Source organism: Podarcis vaucheri (genome assembly GCF_965113315.1).
Source record: "Podarcis vaucheri genome assembly, chromosome: 10".
Classification (NCBI taxonomy): Eukaryota; Metazoa; Chordata; class Lepidosauria; order Squamata; family Lacertidae; genus Podarcis; species Podarcis vaucheri.
Genome location: NC_138748.1, coordinates 45,372,035 through 45,395,297, shown reverse-complemented (window position 1 = coordinate 45,395,297; position 23,263 = coordinate 45,372,035). Strand labels below are relative to the sequence as shown.

Below are 23,263 nucleotides of genomic sequence, written 5' to 3'. Positions count from 1 at the left end.
CACCACAGTTTTTTTTTTTTTTTTTAAATTTAGAGCTTCTGATTACTTAGCCTTGCAGGAATTAGACAAGCCACTCATTTAAATGAAAAACAAAAAAGCAGAATTTCCAGCAGGTTACTATTTAAGGTTGAAAGATCTAGATCGGTCAGGTTTATACAGTATGCCTTTCTAAGAGGAATGTCAAAACATTCATTACAATACGCAAGTCAGACTGCTGAGTCTTAAGGTCCCTCCAATCAACATGCAAACACACACTTTAGCTGCTTATTTGCCAAGTCCAAAAGATCCATTCATGCAAACAGCAGCTGGGACTGATTTATGCATGGCTACTACATACACAGTCTAGCAGTTAGCGTTGCTGAAAGAACCTTGACTAAGGAACCCCTCAGCCATGAAAAAATTCTTACACGAAAAACACCACGCAGGAAGTTGTACACAACCTGCATGACAATTGTAAACTTCTTAATCTTGCTGCATGTACACATGGCCTGCACAACAGGCGCAGATAAAGACCAACACACATTTTATCAATCCAGGCAACTTAAAACAGGCAAATCTTGCTTTGCACCTGACCATAGTTTTGTGGGTGGGTGTGGGCGCCCTTCACCCGCAGATCTCAGGGCGGTTCACAACTATGGTTTGGGCTGCTTATCTGCTTTCATTTTCAGTCTATTCAGCATCCCCATTTGCAGGCATAATGAGCTCTGGAGGCAGATCAGAGACCTTAACTATGGTTGGCCAAGGGGGACACAGCATGCCAAAAAACAGCGTGAGCCACAATTTCAAACCACGGTTTCAGATTCTAGTTTGCTGACTGATCACAAACCGTGGTCTGTCAGCTCTTTTCGTAAACTACCACAGACCACAACTCAAGATTATTATTTGTATTCTGCTTTTCTACAGAGGGTACCCAAAATGGTTTACAATGAGAAGGGAAAATTCCAATGGGCAAAGCACAGAACATCTACACAATAAATAAGAGGGAAATAGATACAAATAGCAACCATATTCTACCAATACCCCTCAATGCTTTTTTACAAGCATACACAGCATCCCCAACAATACTAATCTACCAACTAGTCTCTCACATTCATGCAACTGATTAGATGACTAATTTATTAGGAAAGTTCTTTATCAGATTCCTGTTTGAATCAGTAATAAGCACTAGTCCTCACAATATAGTTGTGTAAGACTCGCCATACCATTTAAAAAACAGTAATTTGCTTTTTGTTACATACTGTACTGCTATCTAAAAAAGACCAAGCTGTCTGAAATTTCAGCCTTTACAGAGCATGTACACTGCAGTAGCCGACAAGGTTCCCTTCAGATGTTGCTGGACTACAACTCCCATCAGCCCCAGCCAGTACAGCCAACGGTCAGTGATGATGCAAGTTAAAGTCCAGCAACATCTGAGGGCACCATGTTGGCTACTGCTGATGAAGCTCATCGCTGTAAGATTCTTACAGATGCACTTTATCAAAAGAACACAGCAACCAACCAAAGGGCCCGAAGACAATTTGCCATGATGACAAAAGCAAATCCCTAGTTATGAGGTTTCACATTTTAAGAGTCTCCATGAGCTAGAATTTCATACAAAAAGCCAAAACTAATATTACTCTTAAGGGACCGGTGATGGGGATGATAATACTATTTTAAAGCTCTACTCCTGGGAACTCCATTGTTCCCTAGGAGCTTATTAGGATTATTTAAAGCTGAAGAATGGATTGTCCCCCATTACCAGTGGACACTGGTACTAGACACATTCTGTCCAGAATTGGGTCAGTTTTGCTCAGCTGGTAAATATGTTAACAAACACTATAAACAACAACAACCACTTATTCAAGGAAGAAAGATTGAAGCCCACGCCCCACGCTTCCAATCACCCAAAAACAGACCCAACTAAGGGAAATGCAAGTAAATGTCTCTCAAAACACAAAGCACGTGAAACATTTCCCTCTTATTGATCTCAATGTGATGCAGAACATATTTACAATACTGGGATCCTCCAATCTTCCACGCAGCAACACTACTGCTTTGTTGTTTTCAACACAATGGGGAGGAAGATATTCTGCAGGTCAATGGCTTTCCTGCAGCTATAAAAAATTATTTGCATGCCTAAAAATTATTTGCACTTTCCAATTTCCCGGGGGGGGGGGACGACAGCAGATCTTGAGGCATGTGGTATAAGCTAGCGCTCTCTCTCTCTCTCTCTCTTTTGGCAAGGCAGCAAAAGGAAGTCATCGTGGCAGATAAATTTTAAGACTGTTTAACATTTGACATTTAATCATGCACTGACCAGGTCATTGGCCAATTGTCCAGAAGCTTAAGCTGCCAAAGGGCCCAAAAAACATGTTCTGCTGTTACTTCAGTTCTGCTATGCATTCCTTTCATCTTCAGCAGCACAGTTAAAGGCTAGCAGAGGATGGGAATTTCCCACAACAACTTGCCTTTCTGAGCCACACTACAGATCCAATGTCCAGCAGGATGCCCCTCGTAAGCTTCCAAGCAGAACATGATGTTAACAGTTATACCTTGTTGGTAGGAAATACCATTTTTAGCTTTCATAGCCGATTGCCATTCAAAGACTCCACACGTTTGTCTAATCCTCCCCCCCCTAAAAAAGCCATCTGAGCAATTAATCCAAAGTTAATTATGCATTGCATGAACATAATTAACCTTAGGTGGATTTTTTAGCAACCTGAAGAACCTGAAATATATAAATTATCAGTACTCTGAAAGATATAAATTATCAGATTCTCTCGAAATGATTCATGATTTTATATCCTCTCCTGTGTCCCCTTAGCCATCCTTTCCCCCTAAACGAAAGGTGAAAAAGGTTCTCCAGTCCTCCAAGTCCCTGGTCATTTCAGTTGTGCTCTCCTTAAGCCTTCCCCAGCTCTCTTAATTCCTTTTTTGAGACAGGGCAAGCAGCATAGAACAAAATGTTCTGCCTAACCGCTGGACACTGTGACTAAGTTCATAGGATGGGCTGCAAACTTTGATTAATGAGCACAATCAACTAAAACTTAAGAGAGAAAACATTTTCCCTGAATAACTGGGTGTGGCTAGTAAGACCTCCAGAACTCTTGAAGGACCAGCCTACATAGAGTACAGAGATCTGCTAGTCCATTTCCTCTGTGCCACTTTTTTTTGGGGGGGGGAGGGGGGGAGAAATTGACATTATTTCCCTGGCTCTATCCAAACACTGGAAGGCATTCAAAATAGTTATTTGGCATTTCAAAAAAGACTGCCTCACATGACGTATCGAAAAAGCGCATTAGAATTCTTTTCACTGTGTAAAATTTGAGTAATCAGTTGCTTGAAAAGCTGAATGGTTTACACCATTTGAAGTTTCAAACACAGACCTCATACTGGATACTAATGCCATGGGCTTCCATTGCTAAGTGTTATTAGTTAATAGGTTGCTAGCTCACACATTACCCAGTAGCATCACAAAGGAGTCTGCAAGGAGCCAAGTAAGAGAATGCCCTCGGCCTGCTGTACAAAAAAAGGTGGCCTCATACGTCTGGGGAATGGGTCGGCAAGGTTTACCTCACCTGGGCAGGTTCACTCCAGGAGAGATCCCTCTGTGGGCTGGATCGCGCACGCGCCCACAATTTCCGGCGTCTGTGCAGATGCAATTTCTGGCACCGCAAAAGAGAGTCCCTGCCCTGTGCTGGTTTAGCGCAGCGTGCAGAGACTTGCCGAGCGGGCGGCTCGGTTTGGGGGCAGCTCATGGGCCGGTTAAATGACCCCTGGTCTGGGCCATGTCAGAACTTCGAAAAAGCACACAATTGCAGACCAAGAAAGCTCAGCTCAGTGTTGAGTGGTACCTTGCAGTTATTACACAAGTTTGCAAAACTATAACTACTATTAAATGGATTACTGTTTAACACAAAGCTGGAGACCATGTGGATCTAAGGTTCTCATTATCCCTGCCCACTGGCTATGCAGGCTGATGGGAGTCCAGCAACATATAGAAGGCCACAACAACTTTTCTCCACCTAACCATGTTCTCCATAGTAACAAGGAAGTATAAGACAAGCTTACCAATTCCAAGGTGAGTATTTATAGAGGCATATCGGGCTGTGCCAGTCAGGTTTTTGTTTTCCCGATAGGGGATGTGTTGGTGAGTGCGGGCATCTCGGTACTTCTTGGCCAGGCCGAAGTCAATGATGTACACAAGGTTGCCCTTCTTGCCGAGGCCCATAAGAAAGTTATCTGGCTTCACATCTCGGTGGATGAAATTCTTGGAATGAATGTATTCGATACGGCTGATCTGAAAATGGGTTGGGAAATGGTGCCAGGAAGGAGAATATACACAGAAATTTGTGAAACCAAAGCCACTAATAGCACTTCAAGCTACACAGCAAACCGCATACACACAAGAGGGTTAACCTGAAGTCTCCTCTAACTTGCAATGTTATCTCAAAGAGAAATCAGGGAACCTGAAGTTTTCTTTTAATCCCAACTTACTGTCCTTCGGTAGCAGGAAAGTGAAAATGTGGGCCTAATCACAGGACCTCTGGAGTTTAATAAGTTTTCAAAAGGAACATTTCAAATGCATTTACTTGGGAGCCAGAAGAATAATTTTCTTGCTGCTGCTGCCAAAGAGGGTGTGTAAACATGTACTCAGAGCACCCAGGTCTAAGTGCATCACAAACTACCAACTCTAGCAACACACCCCATTGCCCTCAGCATCTTCCAGCACTGGCCAATAGCACATACACTACATGCCCCCCATCTCTCCTACATGAGGATTTATGCTTCTCCTGCTCTTGCAGAACAAGACACCCTTTGTGCACATTTTCTCCATTCCCCACTCAAGCGTAATAATTTAGGATAATTAAATCTTGAACTACTGCTACAAAGAAGGGAACTGAGAAGAAAGGCACACGTGAGCATAAAGAACAGATTATAAGAACTCACCATCTGATCTGCCAAGAGCAGAACAGTCTTGAGGCTGAACTTGCGAGAGCAGAAGTTGAAGAGGTCTTCCAGGCTGGGTCCCAGAAGTTCCATCACCATCACATTATAGTCGCCCTCTGCTCCACACCACTTAATGGAAGGGATGCCCACTAAGAGGGAAGAGAAACACACATACCCCTTATGAGACACCAAGAAGCAGGCACCAAAGTTTAATATCCAAACTCCACTGTAACCTCACAGCAACTCGTATTTCATTATTCGCTGAATTTACCTCCTCCCTGCATCATCTTGTAAAATTTGCTTTCGATGTGGAGCTGCGGGTGCTTGGTTTTCACACATTCCAACTTAATGGCTACCTCTTCCCCAGTGGCAATATTGGCACCTGCATGAAAACAAAGAGGAGGGGGTGACTATTTATTTAGTACATTTCTTTCTCATCCATCCTGGGAAAACAGCGCCAAATGGGTGGGGTATAAATATCATCACCATCATCATTATCATCCCAGGAGCTTAGGGCAGCTCTTTCCCCTCCCCTGTTTTATGCACACAACAGCCCTGAGAGGTAGGATGGGTGGGTGCTACATGACTGGCCCAAGGTCACCCATCAAGCTAAGGCTGGCAAGCGATTTGAACTCCATGTCTCCTTGGTCCTATTGGCACACTTCTTAATCTCACTCCACACTGGATCTCCATTGCACATGACCTGGGTGAAAACGCTTATATTATTCACAAAATAAAGGTTATAGTGCTAACCTTTTAAATATTGTGTAGCAGATCCACCTTAAGAATTTGAGGCAAATCTTTTGTTTTATAATTAGTCAAGCTAGGAGGAGATTAAGACCCTCAAGCCAAAGCAAGCATTTGATTAAAAAAACCACATTCAAAACCTCAGGTGATGAACTACTCGCCGGATGGAGCCTTCCGAATGTGAAAAGTATAAACAAACAGTTGGCTTTTATTAGCTAAATGTTTGTTTGCACTTTTCAGCCTCAAATGGCATGGAAAGCACAGAGGCTGTTTGATGCAGTGAAGGCTTTAGCACATTCATCATAAGCCATGTATCAGCTGCAATAAATATACCACAGCCATAAGAGACATTTAAAGTGTCGGGATACTATCCATGTAAAGAAGCCATTCCTAAAAGGATGCATCAGAGGCCACAAGCAGAGATCTGAATACATGTAAGTGGCTCACCAGTTTGCCCACAATTACTAAAAAAAACACAGCCCAAGGTGCTAAATTTGGTCAAGCAGATAGTGCATGAACCTAAATAAATAACTAGATTACAATCTCAATTTAGCCAGGAATTCTTAGGTCGGCACTGGACAAGGAAATTATCTAACCCTAGCTACACAGGGTAAAAAAAACTGGAACTTCACACATTGCATTTTATAAGTGTGAAAGAGACACATTCATCATGCCGGGACACTTCTCAGGAAGATGCAACTGGTTGCACACCTTACTGCTGAGTGTCTTATTGAGGGCAAACCTACACTCGCCGTTGTGCAATGCGCAAAATGGCCTTCAGGGATGAGAGCACACACCAAAAAGAGGGCAAGTGTTTTCACATCAGGAGTGTGGATCAGAATGGGCAGCAATAAAGGCCGAGGACAACATACATAAAAGAGGGAACCAGCAACATCATGGATCAATAACTGACAAGACTGCAGACACACTATGCTGATGTACCCCAGAAATGTATGGAACACCCCATTTTTGCCCACTGGCAGCAAAAGCACAGTAGCTTTGCAAGCACTGTAAACACCACAATTCTCCTAGCACCGAGGTATCCTTCTGGCGGAGTAGCTCTTGTTCACACACCTTGTATCCTAGGACTCTTGCCACTTCCAATCAAAACAATGTGCATATTATTTCTGCAGTGAAACCATTTACAAGCAAGCAAACAATCAACTGGCTTCTTTTTGTTAAGTCCCACAATCAGTCCCACCTGCTCCCTCTCTTCAGGTGCCCTCCTCTTCAACGAAGCATGCAATTATACTTTTGGAAATATTTTTTAAAATCCCATTTGGTTTATCAATTAACTCACACACTCTGAATGAAGAAAAAAGATTCACTAGCAAATTAAACCACACAGGGACTACGACACACAGGGTGCCATTATATTTCTCATTTAATTAAATGTTGACACGGGTGGAGCTAAATTTAGCTGCCACCAAAACAAGAAATTGCTTAAGTGCTGCACACAACCCTATTTTATTTTTTAAATAAATCATTTTTTGTTTTGCTCTTTTGGTTGCGAGAGAAGAGGGTGGAGCATGCCATTTCCCCCCCTTATGGGAACAGAGAGGTTCCACCAGCCAAAAATTACAACAGCAAGATTTGCACTCAGCCTGCCTGCAACGATTACGCCACCATCTCCTTCCCAATCTCAGACTTGTCAAATACGTCGTGAAGAGATGGCTTTTATTTCAGGACACTCCAATTCTGTAGGTCAGAAGCTAACAAAAACTAGAGGGTGAGTGTTGTTAGGCCTCACTGTATGAGGCTCCACAGCATACCTGAATACAGTAGCCCCATATCCTTGGGGAAGTTTTGCTACACCATTCCAAGCCCACCCATGTCTCTCTGTGTCTTGTCACCTCCCAATCACATGTAGCCATTCTGGGCAGTGTTAATTCACAAATTAGGCAAGCAAGTGGCTGTCTCCCCTGTTCAAGACAGACCTTGGGCCAGTAATATCTAACCCTATCAACTCAAGTATTTGCTTCAACACCCTCAGGCCATCAACTCCTCCAAAACCCACTTCCATCTTACTCTCACATAGCCCTCTCAGAGCATATCAACATTTTTCATCCTCATTATTCCTAATCTGCTCAACAGCCTACCCAAGTCTTAACCAAATAAATCCAAGGGTGTACTAAAATACCTGCTTCCATGCACACATTCCCACAGCCTTCAATCTTTCGCTGAGGCCCTAATTTGGTTGGTGGCTAAGCTGTCATCTATAAAGAACAGAACATTACCAGTGGTCGTGCCTTCCCAATGGAATTTTCTTCCCAATGAGGTCTACCAGACTCACTCTGACAAGGGGCTAATCCAGACATCAATTTATCTTAAGAAGGTTTTTATTCTTTTTTCTTAGTTTTTAAGCACTGCTGCAGAGGCACATTTTTAATCAACTGGTTGGATGGCAGGTTTTAGAATAAAGGTAACATTCAACCCTCTATACTTCTGGTGGAATTTGCTGGTCTAGATGCTCTAAACACAGAAAGCTTTTTATTTTCTATTTCTTTCTCACTCCAACTCTCAAAAAAAAAATTTTTTTTTTAATTCATCTCCCATCACTTCTTCTGCCTTTCACATTTTAATTTCACCCTATTCCCTCTCCCTGCTCTTTTTACATCCACTTTTTCCTCCTACAGCAGCTTTCCTCTCTTAACCCCTGCCTCTCAATGCACTGTTTCTTTTATTTTAAAAAATAATAAATATTAACCGTACCTCTTTCAAAATTCCTTCACTGCTTTCCTGGCCCTTTTTCCTCCAGAGGCTTCTTTTTCTCTCCCTGCCTACCCATCCTTTTCACCTACTTCCTTTCCCCTTTCCTGACCACTCTGACTGTTGCCCATTTCCTGTCTTGCCTCCTCTTCAACTCTGAAGGCTACAGTCTCTCTTGCCTTGATCTCTAACCAATTCCCCTGGCTCCTAGGCGCTCCTAGGCAGTGCTCATGTAAGGAGCCAGGTGCAGCTGAGGGCCAGAACTGAGGCTTACTTGAATCTGGGCCGAGGCTCTCTGCTGCTCTAAAAATAGTTGTTCCAGTGATTTCCCGTGTAACTCCTTACCATTTCCCATCAACAAAATGCAAAATTTGCCCGGGTGGCAGACCTCCTTTTTCCTTGGTGCCATTTATTTTCAGTTTATATACTAAATTATGTCCAGCTATTTAACAATTAAATGTTAGGACTGTGCTAAATTTGCATTCCCAAAAGTTTGAGGCAAAAGCAGAGCTTTTAGAAGGTGAAAAACATTTTTTGAACATTCAGAGGTGGAATTCTAACCCAATAAAGTGACAGATCCCCAGCCAACACATACATCCAATTGTCTTTCCTTGTGGGCAATCATTGAGCATAAGGCATCCAAGCTAAGAAATAATGGGTGGTATTAAACAAGACTGTACTCAAGAGTAGACCCAATGAAATTAATAAACATGATTAAAGTAAGCCCATTAATTTAAATGGGTCTAATCTGAGTAAAGCTTAGTCAAATCAAACATACATAGGACAAAACATCTATAGCATTTTGGAAACTGTTGCAGTAATGGTGTGTGCATATATTTTTTTGATTACAATAAATTGATGAAAGTTAATTCTCTAAGTATTTCAGCTTCCCCCTCCCCTTAAACAAAAGGTTAAACACGAAGACCCTGAGACCAGGACATCCTTTTGGCATGTACAGGGGTACCTCGGGTAACAAACACCTCAGGTTACGAACACCTTGGGTTACAGACTCCGCTAACATGGTAGTAGTACCTCAAGTTAAGAACTTTACCTCAGGATGAGAACAGAAATCGCATGCTGGGGGCGGCGTAGTGGCAGTGGGAGGCACCATTAGCTAAAGTGGTACCTCAGGTTAAGAACGGTTTCAGGTTATGAACAGACCTCTGGAATGAATTAAGTTCGTAACCAGAGGTACCACTGTACCAAGACCCCTCACAATATACTTATTTGGGTGGAGGGAGCCCACCCCATAACATAACAAGGCAGGTCGGGCCTACCTAAGCCCCTGACTGAAATGCATGTATATAGTATCTTTCTTGGTTCTGTTGGTAACGGTTCACAGCTCTCAGTTTATTCTTCTGCTGTGCTGCCATTGCAAGTGGGTGGGACAGAGGGCTCTGCTTTCTTCTTCTGAGTGATCCCAACCAGTTAGGAATCATGTAGGGAACATAACATCATGAGGCTATGTACCCATGTTTTGGCTCTGTGACATTGAAGGCAGAAGATAGTCAATGCTTTGCGCCCTCAGCACAGGGAGGGAACATGCCAGTTGTCATGGCAACTGCACTATACTAGTAAGGCAGAGCATTGCCCCAGTTGCTTTGGAAACAGGGATGCTTCCCACCTCGCCACACTGTGCTGTAGTGATTTCACTGCAGCATGATGCAGAATATCATCCCATTCATTTTGGCAACAGGCTCGTCGTGCTCATCAGGAAGAGCAAGCAGAGAGAAGGCCCCAATGAAAGAGATTCCAAAAGGAACTGATTTGTCACCTTGTGCAATACTAGCTCGGTTTCAGTTCATCTGTATTTAAACAAGCAAGATTCGTAATTAAAATCAGCACAGGTCATGCAAAATTGTAACAAAGAAGCAGATTTCTCTAGGACAGGCTTCCTCAACCTCAGCCCTCCAGATGTTTTGAGACTACAAGTCCCAGCATCCTTGACCACTGGTCCTGCCAGCTAGGGATCATGGGAGTTGTAGACCAAAAACATCTGGAGGGCTGAGGGTGAGGAATCCTGCTCTAGGATGTGTCATTCAGAAGTCATGGAGATGCGTTCCAGCATTCTTGGAACCTCAGTATCTGCATTGTTTTTAAAAGTGTTTTATGTTTTAATGGTGTACACTGTCCTGACATTTTATGATAATAGTAGTATAGAAACACTTTTGTAAGATATAAACAAACATCTAACCCTGATTTACAAAGAATCTAGGGAAGGAAGAGGAAGTGAGACTCTGGAATATGCTTTTTATAGCCAGGAAACCATTTTCACTCTTTGCAGTCTCCACTCTCAGTTCCCCTACCTACCACTTATAAAAATTATAATTAAATCACCTTTCTTCTCCCATTCTGGTCCTGCTTTATTCTGTAATCAGTATTGGTTTACCTAGCTCGAGCGGTTTGGTGCCAGTTAAGCTGTTAGCCTGTCTGTGAATGCTGAGGACAGTGTTATGTCAAAGAAATCAGTTATTGCAAGATCAGAAGCACCACTTATTTTGCTTATAACAAGCTTACACAATTAGGGCTTCCGGGGTTGCAAAATCTTAACTTTATAGTCTTGCCACAAATGTGTCAGGCTTGTTACACTTAGCAATGCTCAGCGGCTAAAGAATGCCTATACAAAGGAAGTAGCATTCTAGAAGTTGGATATATTATGCATGTTTTGCATATCTTATTCTGCCCCAAATAAGGCAAGTGAAAGTGGAAGATGTTCTACAGAGGTCTGAAACTTAGGCCCTCAGCCATAGGAAATTATGCACACAGAGCTTCCTAGACCCCTCTGGTGTCCTATAGCTTTTTTTTAAAAAAAAACCCTCTTAGAATACTGGAATTTGCTCCATTTCCAAATCCCACGTTGGACATAGTCACTGAGAATGCACAGCTCTGACTATTACAATCAAAAGTTACATTTAGATATGGCCAAAGCGAGAGGTTGTATGACACCTTGAAGATTATACAGTGGTACCTTGGGTTAAGTACTTAATTCGTTGCGGAGGTCCGTACCTAACCTGAAACTGTTCTTAACCTGAAACACCACTTTAGCTAATGGGGCCTCCTGCTGCTGCGCCACCGGAGCACGATTTCTGTTCTTAACCTGAAGCACTATTTCTGGGTTAGCGGAGTCTGTAACCTGAAGCGTATGTAACCTGAAGCATATGTAACCCGAGGTACCACTAACAGGTTTTATGGATTAGCGTCCACTTTAGATGCATGAAGTGTTATCAACAGACAGCAGAGATAATTACACACAAACAAACAATTCTGGTGGGGTGGCCTGGAGCACTTTTTTTGGTAAAAGATCATTAAATGAGTTTCAGATCCTGCAGCCTGAGGACTTGGAGAAGGTACATGGTTAGGTTTGTGCAACTACTTGCATTTTGGACTCTTGTCCCTTTTGGCTTACAAAAGCTGACTGGGAGGGGGCAGCTGGCTGGGCCAGGGAGGTAATTAATGCCTGGGCCACCTGAAGAAGGTGGTGGTGGACTACTCCTAAAGAAACCCCTGGATTCAGAAGTTCAAAATAGTTTCAGAATAGCAGCAGAGGCTCCTTTCTGGGAAAGTTCCTCAAGAGGATGGTTGCCAAGCAGATCCAGGCACTCTTTGGAGAAGACTAATTTTCTACATCCATTTCAATCAGGATTCAGGCCCAGTATGGGTACAGAAATCGTCTCAAGTCGCTCTGGATTATGACCTGTGTTGAGGGGGGTGGAAACAGGAGGAGTGTGACCCTTTTGATGCTCTAGTCTCTCAGCGGCTTTCAATACCATCAACTATGATATCCTTCTGGGATGACTTGCTGGGCTGGAGGCACAATGCTGCGGTGCTTCCACTCCAACTTGGATAGTTGGCTCCAGGTGGTGGTGCCTGGAGAATACAGCACGCCCCTGTGGGTTCTCCAGTGAGGGGGTCCAACAGGGCTGGTTCTGTCCTCCATGCTACTTAACATATACACAAAAGCAGGAGTCATACAGAGCTCTGAAGCATGCTGTCACTAGAAACGGCCTCATTTCTAGTTTGCCTTTTCATCTTCTGCCGGTGAGGCAGTGATGTGCTGAATTGCTGCCTGGTTGCAATAACCGACTGGATGAGTGTCAATAAAGTGAAGCTTAAACCTGATGACACTGAGATGCTGCTGGTGGGTGGTTCACCTGTTCAGCTGAGTGGTGTGCAGCATGCTGGAGATGGGGAGCTCTCTTTGAAAGAGCAGGTTCATAGTTTTTGATCCACTGCTGTTACTTGAAGAGGTAGCTTCAGTGGTGTCAAATTCCACCTTCCAGAAGCTTAGGCTGCTGATCAGCTACAACCCTATCTGAACAGGTATAACCTGGCTGCACTGTGCTTTACATGAGGCTGCTTTGGAAAACTGTTCAGAAACACCAGATAGTGCAGAATGCAGCTACCCAATTGCAAACAGATTTGAGGCAAAATGATCATATAAAGCTGATATTGGCTCAGCTGCACTGGGTGCCTCTACATTCCAAGGCCAATTCAAAAAGTTGGTTTTGATCTTTAAAGCCTTATACAGATCTGGACCCCAGTATTTATCAGAAATGTCTGTTCCAACATGACCCTATAGGGGCTCTTAGATCTGTATCAGAGGCCCTTACCTGGGTGCCTCCTCGCAGAGAGATTTGAGGAATGGTAACAAGGAAGAGGTCCTTTTTGGTTCTGGTTTCCTGTCTGTGCAGGGGGTCTCCCCAGTAAGGTCTGCCTGGCCCAGTCATTAATGTCTTTTTGCCACCAGGTAAGAACTTTTGTCCCAGGCATCTGTCTGATTCTGATTATTTTGCTTGATAAGAAATTTTGCTTGTTGTTGTCATTTAGTCGTGTCCAAGTCTTCGTGACCCCATGGACCAGAGCACGCCAGGCACTCCTGTCTTCCACTGCCTCCCACAGTTTGGTCAGACTCATGTTTGTAGCTTTGCTGCTGCCTTACTGAGTCTATTCTACAAGTTTTTGGGTTTTTTAAATTGCAATGTATTGTTGTTATGCTATTAAAATGTTGTAAGGTGCTTAGAGACTATGTAGCAAGCGAAAGGTAAGAAAGCTAGGAGCAGGGAAGGCTGCAAAGGGTAAATATATATTGTTTATATTTTTATTAAATTACATGTTATTCATGTTTTTATTTTATACACATATGGGTATAAGAAAAATGCTGTAAACAACAGAGCCCGAGGCCATGGAATGCTATCAGGGACATTTCTATGCAAAGCTCAAAAGTGACCTAGACCCTACACTTCACAGTCCAAAGTAGGATACTGAATGTAGTTGAAGCTTGGTACTGTTTCTTTCAAATACAAATTGCAGTGCTTAATAAAGAATGACCCATGCAAAACAGAGGCTTGGCAAATCAACAGGCCATAGGATAAGAGAACAGTGAGAGCAGCAATATTTGATTTAACCTCCCTTCATGAACAGAAAGGTAAGAGGAGGTGCACTGCTTTGAACACAAATTGAGGTTTTCAGGCCTACCATAAACTGGTCAGCTGCCATTCTATATATTGTAATGTCGCTGCTTCTTGAACTTTCAAAGTCTGAGTGACCTTCTATAGGCAGAAACATGATCATGCAAGGGACACGTTGGGGCAAGTTTCCGAGAAAACAAATCTAGTTTGGGGCTTCAGGAGTGATCCACTTTGCCAGTTAGCCACTCACCCTAAGGTGCAGAAACTCCCACTAGACCTACTCAAAGGAGTAGAGCTCAGTAAGCCTTGGGGCTCCCTTCACTGCGTATGTGCAGCAGTTCCCACCATTCTTCTCCGGCCTGATCTCTGCCCTTCTACTTTGAGACAAAGCATCATTTGCTGTTGTATTAGAACCACAGTTTTCACTAAACTTGTAAACCAGGATTGAAAATCAGCATTTGATCCCGATTCCAATATTGCAGGGATATAGAGCCCATGACCTTCCAGATGCTGCTGGACTACAACTCCCATCACCCCTGAGCCTCGGGCCATGCCGGCTGGGGCTCATGAGTGTTGAGTCCAACATCTGGATGGCTCCCTCTCATGCAACACAGGGTTGTAGGGAAAGAACACACTAAGTACCCAGTGGGAAAAACAAGCTATGGGAAGTGCTACACTGAAGCAGCATGAGATTCCAAGCCATCTTTAACTGCTCTTTCATGTCGGAACAAACCATGGTCTGGCATTATGTGTGAACCACCTCAAAGTCATCTCACAACACTTATGTGCACAGGTATGGCAGCACAGAGCAGTTTGGACCAAGGAAAGCCCTTTTAACTTGTGTACAGTTCTGGGAAGTTGGTACTGACAATGTAAAGCAATAAAAAACACCTCTATGTATGTGCAGAGTGCAACAGCAGCCTGCTCCTATGCATCTGGGAATAGGGGGCAGTATTTCCCAACAGGGTTGAACCCCATTGGCAATTGACCTAGTAAAAGACTTCTGTCCTTATCTACGCTGCAGGAATAGCCAACAAGCACACAGTTCTGCAATTGTGGGCAAAAATGGCCAAAGCAAAAAACAGCAACAGCCCCTATCTTGCTCTGTGTTCATCAGCAACATTCTCTCTCTTGTGGAAATGAAGAACAAGGCACAACAGGCTGGGAATATAGTATGTTCTGATATACCAGCCAGAGAAAGGAAGATTTCCATTTTCCACAGGAACATGTGTGTGAAGCAATCATTTGAACAGGTCGGGGGGGGGGGGAGAGAGAAGAGAAGCAAACATCCACAGAGACAAAAGTACTGCCATCACAACCTGTCAGTGAACTTTGTTTGGCAAAGCAGTTGCACTCCATTTTAGTCATAGCCCTGAGGGCAAGGTGTAAATTCAGGGATGTGATCCACCAACTCAGTTCTTTACTTGAATAGGATAGCGCATGGCACTTGCATAACACATATTTCCGCTTTTAAATTCTCAGCCATTATCTTATCATCATGCCCGGCATTACTCATTAGGAAGATACGTTCCCCCTTAGGACCAGAGTTATACAACCTGCGGTGCCTACCTCTCTCTGTATCTCTCTCTCTCTCTCTCTCTCTCTTCCATTTCCTTCTCTGTAGGAACTCCTAGTCCTCTCCCCCCCCCCTTCCCATGGGCTTTATTCTCACTCCATCTGCTAAAATGATCAGCAAACCAAAGTTAATGCTGACATTTAAAGAGTGTTGTCACTAGGCTTTAAAGCTACAACCCCAATGAGATTAGCCGGGAGGAGGGAGGCTGTGGGCACATAGGAGCTGACATCTGAGTCACAGCTTCAGGTCTGTCGTCTGCAGACTCAGGAAAAATGGCATCCATTTATAACATCAGTGGCCACACGCAAGGTATTTTTGTAAGCTGGTCTAGAATCCTACAAGTGTTAAGGCAGTATTGAGAATGCCATGTGAGAAGTTGTATCAAGATGCCTCTCCTTTAGGCTGGAGGCCTCACACACATCTTGAAAGGGGGGTACCTGGCTTTTTCCAAGCAGCCATTCAAAATAGTCCTCTACCTCGAAAGAATCTGTAAGCAGAATGTAGAAAGCTGCTCTAGACCAGGCCAGCTAATTGGTCCATTTTGCCCAGCTTTGTCTGCTCTGAAATGGCAGGCAGCTCTCTAGAGACTCAGGCTGAGCTTTCTTTCCAATCACCTGCTAACCAAACCTCTTTTTTCCCTCCTGGAGATACCAGTGTGAGCAACTGTACCTTTGCGCATACAAAGCATAGTGCTCTGTCCTCATGCCATGGGGGTCCTTCCCCAACACAAGTTGTATGCAAACTGCTTATTTAGCAATCCTCACCAACATCTTACTACTACTACTACATAAGCTGCCTACCTTTTCCTAAAAACTGTATTTTAGGCTGTGACTCACTAATTAGATTTTTTTTTTAGGGCAGCAGAGCATACGGGGAGGATAACATATTTAAAAAGCCTCACAAGTCAAATCCACAACAGGAGGTGGTGTCATTATCTCACTCATACATTCTACGTATATATGTAGCATTCATTCTTTGGAGTGGTTTTGTCTCTGGACTGCTCAGTCAAGGAGCCCAGAGCAGCGTGGACAATACAAAAGGCAGCAGGCATGAGCAAAGACCCAACTTTCTTTCATAGCCAAGTCCAAAATCTTCCTGGTCCCATCCAGTTATGCATGACAGAAGCCCCTGCTGCCTACACCAGAGAACAAGGTAAGAAGAAGACTGAATTTAATGCAGCTCAGAGTACAAGAACTCTACCTATTTGGAGTAGTGGTTAAAGTGTTGGACAAGAATCTGGGAGATCTGGGTTCAAATCCTGAACCCAGCCACGAAGTTCACTATCACAGTTTCTCAGTGTAATTCTGCCCTACACGATTGTTGATAAGGTAACATGGAGAGAAGGGGAAACTTTTGTGTGTCACTTTGATCTTCTTTGCAGTAAAGGTGGGATATAAATGTAATGATAAATAACCACTTGCCTGCTAAAAGTCAGAAATGCTTTCAAAAACAAAGACTACATTAAAAATGAAAATAGCATACTTCTCCTCATTTTATACCCAGGTCTTTAACCATACTGGTGCTTATACCTAAGGCTCATTTATAAAGCTTATTTCCATTTAGGTTCCTCCTCAAACCCCAGTTCTTCAGCCAGCCTTTTCCTGAACCCCCAACCGCCTTACTTTACCTGCAACTCCCTCCATTGCTCTCCTGTCTTTCCCCAGCCCATCCCATAATCCCCACCTCATTGTTCAAACACAGAAGGAAGAGTCAAGTGAACACCAGGCACCGTCCCCATACGAGATAAATCCCCAGGAAACCATATCCAATCATAATCATGCCTTTGCTATTACAAATAAGATTATGAAGCAGCCAAGACAACAAAGGGTAGTTAGAAGCAATCCCGTTCCTTTGCCTCATTCCATATAGATACAAATGCTTCCAATACCTTATGCTTCAGTGATCTGAGAAATCTGGAAATCATCAACAATCCTACGCAGCATCCACCCCCTGTCTCATTCAATCGTGTGGGCCGCGTACTTCAAAATCCATTTGTTTCAAACTGCTCAAATGTGGGGAGGTGGGGGTGGCATGAAGGAGAAAGTCTTACAAAAAGACTGATGCCACCAGCCTAAGTGAAAATGACAGTCTTCACGAGGGACCCTTTTGGAAAATTTAGATGCATGGACTTGTTGGGGGCACATAAATACACTCAACACACCCCTAAGAGCAGAACGACATTTTGCCACCACCTTTCCTCCCTGTCATTTTTTGTTACCGAGCGGCGAAAGAAAAGGATGGGAATGGAGCAGATGGGTGAAGTCAGGCAGGGAGAGAGAGAGTTAACTAGCTAGGAAACAAAGGGAACGCACCCCCTCCCTCCGAGGGAGGGGCCTGCCATCAGGAACTGTCCAAGCAGAGACCACCAGCTACCCAGCATGCCCTGCTTTGCCAAACAGCCTTCCGTGTCTGATGGAGAAAAATCTCTATTCCAACCTGTAGCAACTCCTGCAGATAAAAGTTCTCCCTCTGGATCCAATGGCAATACACACACACCCCTCCCAAGCAGTTACTGTGTTCAGGATCACCCACCTCTCCCCCCACACACACACCCCATTGGTTCAGCAGTGTTGCTCAGTTGAGCCTCCCAAACCAAACAGTCTTCACAACAGAAAGCAAAGTCTCCACATTCCAGACGTGTGTTTATAAAAGCCATTGAATTACAGAATCATAGAATGCAAAAGAGGCTTATAGGGTGTCTAGTCCAGGACACCCCAGTCTCTCGGCCTGATCTCCAATGCTCTTTTTTCCAATACCAGGCCTGCCAAGCAACAAGCAACCTCCCTCTGGGGTAAGTCACTCCAGTCTGATTTGCACAACTGGGCTGGCATCCTGAGAGCACAATTTCAATAAATCCACATGGTGGTTGGCATGTGCAGAAGCAGCCAGCCAATTTTTGATTTACCTACTTCGCTTTCAGTTATTTTGTGGTGGGGTAGGAAATACAAGTGCTTTCATTTAATGAAATACACTTCACTTGGCACTTATTGGACAGAGAAATAAAAAAGGTGGAAAGACCAAGAGGAAGGATGCAAGTGGAGAGAAAGAACAGTGGGGGCTGAGCTGACTGAGACGTTTTCAAATCCGCTCATGTTGACATTGAGATGAAACTATTGAATGGCTACTGGATCTTGGGAAGGATTAAATACACCAGCCCATCAGACATCAATTTTTGAAGCTTTCCAAAACTCATGGTTGGCCAGAGAACTGGTGCCCCCCATCACTTGAGCAGCGCCACAAAATTCAAAATAGGAGGAATGAAAAAACAAGCTGCCATCACTTAAGAGTCTGTTACTTAACAGAAAAACTATAATGAAATACTCCTAATCAAGAATATGCAGTGTTTATCTTATACTGCAAAATTGCAAAGGCTTCAAGCCAGACATATTCCATCTTTGCCTATGCCCATACTTTCACAACTGCAAGAAAAAGGGATGGACAGTTCTGCCATCTTTATTCCTAGAGGGCACACTGCACCTTGCTTCATCTCTACGTTCAACATGGCAGTGCCCAAAGTATACTTGCTGACCCTCATCTTAGAAGCAATCATGCATTTGCAGTACAACCACTATATGTGCAGTGTCAGTGACCACCATCCCTTGCTTGAAGCCTGTCAACCCTGTACCAAAGGCTGAACTTAAAATACAGGCAATAAATATTGTAGCTCCCCACCTGTGCACCAGTTCTGGAATAGCAGAAAAAGCTAAAAAATATGTAGCTGCCAGCAAAGTGCTACCAAATTACCATAATCAATTGATAACTACAAATTACATATTACTGAACACCGTAGCAGCAAGTTCCTAACTGATGCACAACAGACCATGGAAGTACTTTGTAAGCAAGGGCTTGCAAACAAAAATATACAACCAATACCGGGCTGTGAATAAAAGGGATGGATGAACATTTCAGAGGCGATGAAGGAAATCAGCAGGCATTCAAGGTGCAAGCAGAATAGGGCCCAACGGCTCTTGCTGAAGTAGCCTGTTAGGTGGGTGGGGGTCTTCTTTCAGGTTTAAGAAAAAGCTAGTCCAGTTGGATGCAGTTGGAAAAACATAGGGCTTGGACCAGAGGGACCTGGGTTCAAAGTTGTGTTTGTTTATTTAAGCCAGTGGTGGAGAACCTGTGGCCCTCCAGATGTTGAACTTAAGTCGCATCATCCATGACCACTGGCCATGAGACCTGGCGGGAGTTAGGAACCTGTGGCTCTCCCAGCACAGACAGACTCAACACCCAATTTAAATGTTCATATCCTGCTTCATTCAAAGGTATTTTGAAAACAATTTGCATCAATTATTAGGCACACAAACATATAGGGTATTATTATTATTATTATTATTAGATACTACTATTGTGGGGGGAACTGCTTTTAAAATCCATGTCACTTTATGTCACATCCGTTTCCAGAACCTCATTAAAAGAGTAGATCAGAAAACCCCACTGCAAGTATGGTCCAAACCATACTCTGCAGACACAGAGAAAGCTGCATCCTTGCGGGGCCACAAAGCTTAGACAAAATCACTTGCAGGCTAGACTACTTCACAGGGTAAAAAGGGATAGCGTGAGAAAACTACCCTGAGACCTTGGAAGGAGAGAGAAATACAAGTTTGGTTGCTAAATAGGTATGGCAGATATCCAGTTGGAGCAGAGGGCTTTTGACAAGTGGAAACCAGAATCTTGGAAATAAATAGTCAAAGGAAAAGGTGACAAGATGGGGTACAAGTTAACAGGCCTAAGCATAGAAGGATAGAGCCAGAGACACCATATCCACCACACTCAATACCATAACAAATTGGGTTTTAAAAATATTGTTTTTTACACTTTTCATTTGTTTTTAAGTAAAATGAAGAGGATATAAAATTTTAAAATCAAACAATCCCATTTCCATGGTGTCAGAGAGGAACAGGATTTTCCAGTGGGCAAAGACCACAGGCCCAGTATTAAGATCCACCCACAGGAGGACTCAAAACACAGCCAGAAGGATGACAACACAGGCTAATTTGTATTGTTTTAATTTAGTTGTATCCTTAATAACTGCATTGTCACCTGCCACTTTGAGGACTCTTTTAGGTGGAAAAGCAGCTTATAAAAATCTGAATATATATAAATATATCAATAAAATAAGCAGAAAATGGAAGGTTTACGCTGGAAAACTAAGGCAGGGCAGCTCAGAAGAAAACAACACAAAGCAACCACACTCAAGAGGAGGAATCTGGGAAACAGTGGGGCTGGCAAATCTTGTGGCAATGCCAGAGTGGAAACTGGAGATGGGAGGTTGCAATGTGACACCCTGCTAGAAGCTGGGAAAGCCAGCTTACATGCTACACAGAAGCTATGCATGCAGAGGCATCACCTTACAGATCACTCAGAGGGTAGCCCTTTCGGATGCAGCCCTGGGAAGGGAAGCCGCACCTAGGACTTTTTATTTACCTCTAGGCACACCATTAAGTGAACACACACACACAAAAAACCCCTACCCCACCCTCCCACTATATATAAGGGTCTGGTGACTTCTGTATCAGTGTATCTGAAGAAGTGTGCATGCACACGAAAGCTAATACTGTACCAAGAACAAACTTAGTTGGTCTCTAAGGTGCTACTGGACAATTTTTTAATTTTTTTATATATTCCCACACACACAAAAAGGTAGGGTCATTCAGAACAATAGATAGTTTGGACTGATTATGAGAAGAGATCCCTGGGTTGTCAAGAGGAAGACATGAAGCCTGGCAGTATAAAAATAAGCCAAAGCACTGACAAACATAATTAAGTCCACCATCCTCAAAAGTAAAAAAAAGAAAAAAGGCAAGCACCCCCCCCCCAATTCATAACCTAAGGGGTATCCTAAAAGAATCTCCCCCTTCCCAATCAGAGAAATACAGGAGGTAAGCATTTGAATTCTTTTCTCTGGCCCTCGCACACCCTCAGTGATCAGAACTACATGAGACATATAGGAGGAGGAATCCTTAAGACCGCCATTGTCATAACCTTGCAAGCATACTCTACACCAGGGATGTGCAACACAGCAGAGTGACAAAGTACGTTTTGTCACACAAGCCAGTTTTCCCGAAAGCAGCCAGCTTCGTAGCCTAGTTGCCACAAGCTAGCAAAAAGGGCTTCCCAATTAGGGAACAAACGCACGCAACACAGCGTAACACCTACAGTCCTGAACTGGGTGCTCCCACTGTCAAAGGGGACAGGTGAGCTGAGACTAAGGGCAGGGCTTATTTTCTGCAGGAAGACCCACATTTGATACTTCGCCTTCTTTTTTTTAGATGTCAAGTCCCAGTACTCTCACAACTTTTCGGCCATTAACATGTCATTGATGTTTCTTGCCTGCCTATTTTGCTGCTGCCATTTCCATTGTTGTGTGGTGTGTTTGTTAACTGATTGCTTTGGATTATAAGCTATCTTGAATACCTTGCAGTAGAAGGGTTACGTGGATATAAAGGTTTTTAAAACAAGGTTACCTGAAAACCACCTGCCCATATACACAGACCTGCTAGATTTCTTTATCTGAGGATTCCTTACCAGTAGCACCATGTCTTATGGACCATCATTTGGTAGCAACACCACTACCCTGGCACTCTTCCTTTTGCCATAAGTGTTGCCTTTTCTTTTCTTTGTTTTAGACATCTTTTTAAAGACCCATTTCATTTGCCCTAGCTTTGCTAGACATGGCGCTACCAGCAAGGACTCTGATCTAAGTAATCCATCAGGTTGTTGAAAGCTGAAACCTGTACCAACTATTTTGACTTTACCATTATTATTATAATGTGGAGATTAAAGAAAACATTGTTGCTTTTATATATCATGTTTTATACACTGCTTGAATACTTTTATATTCAGCTGGTTATAAATGTTCATAAAATAACAAACATGTACTTTATATACAAAATCCAAAAAACAGATACAAGATTTTATAGCACCTTTCCCCAACCAGATGTCCTCTAGATGTTGTTGGACAACCACAATTATCCCCGAGCATTGACAACTCTTACTGACTGATGAAAGTTGAAGTCCAGAACATCTGGAAAGCACCAGGTTAGGTCAGACTGTTATACAGTGCTGAACATATTGCAGCTTGAGAACTTCCACCACCATCTTTGTTAATGAATACAGGTGGCGACTATTTTAGGTGCATCCAATTGGCACAATCACCAATGCACGGTCCTTTTGGACCCAGAAGAGGGAAAAGGGGGGCACATTTATACGCGCTCCACCGACACGACTGCAGGGGCCAGGAACAGAAGCCCTGTGAGAAATGCTTGCCGCCTTTACAGTAGTACAGAAATCTTACCACACCTCAATTTTTAAAAATAGTATGAATTCCAGGCATCAGATAAAAAGAGTATGTCCCCCCAGTCTCTGTCTAAAGGAGTTGTTTTTCCTCTGGCCCTTAGCCTCCTTAGTTAAGAGGAGAATACAAGGCTGAAGAAACACATAAGAACCAACACACACCAGCTCACTATTCCAAAATGTTCTAAGCTATTAGAAGATGCATTCCTACAGTTAGGACAAACTCACCCAAATAAATATCTCCAAAGGATCCACTACCAATTTTTCTTCCCAGCCGATACTTGTTCCCCACTCGAAGCTCCATGATTCAGTTGCTCTGGGAATAAAACAGAGGACATACAGGGTAAGATTAGAAAGATGACCTAAGTCAACACATTCAGCTACCATATGAGAGACCCAATATTTATTTCTGGTGTGGGGAACTCCTCATCAACCCTGGCCACTGGCTATGCTTGCTATAAGTGATGAGAGTTCAGCAACATCAGGAGGCTCCTACCCCTGGTTTATTCCTTCTTCAATTAAAGTTTTTGGGTCCAGTTTTGCTGCCTAAACCCTTGGGACTCTCTCACTGTCATAGTAAAACCTTCAATTTAGTAAA

General features: G+C 43.3%; 1 protein-coding gene across 5 annotated transcripts in view; it reads right to left on the bottom strand.

Annotated features, from left to right (window-relative positions):
* Positions 1-23,263, bottom strand: part of CSNK1E (casein kinase 1 epsilon) — a 47,571-nt gene that overhangs the window by 12,442 nt on the left and 11,866 nt on the right. For all 5 annotated transcript variants that reach the window (XM_082240916.1, XM_082240920.1, XM_082240918.1 and 2 more), the window contains exons 2-5: positions 22,894-22,981; positions 5,201-5,311; positions 4,930-5,078; positions 4,051-4,279 (exon numbers count right to left, since the gene is read on the bottom strand). In XM_082240916.1, the coding sequence (XP_082097042.1) occupies positions 4,051-4,279; positions 4,930-5,078; positions 5,201-5,311; positions 22,894-22,969 (565 nt within the window). In that variant the 5' untranslated portion in view covers positions 22,970-22,981. The remainder of the gene's footprint in view (positions 1-4,050; positions 4,280-4,929; positions 5,079-5,200; positions 5,312-22,893; positions 22,982-23,263) is intronic.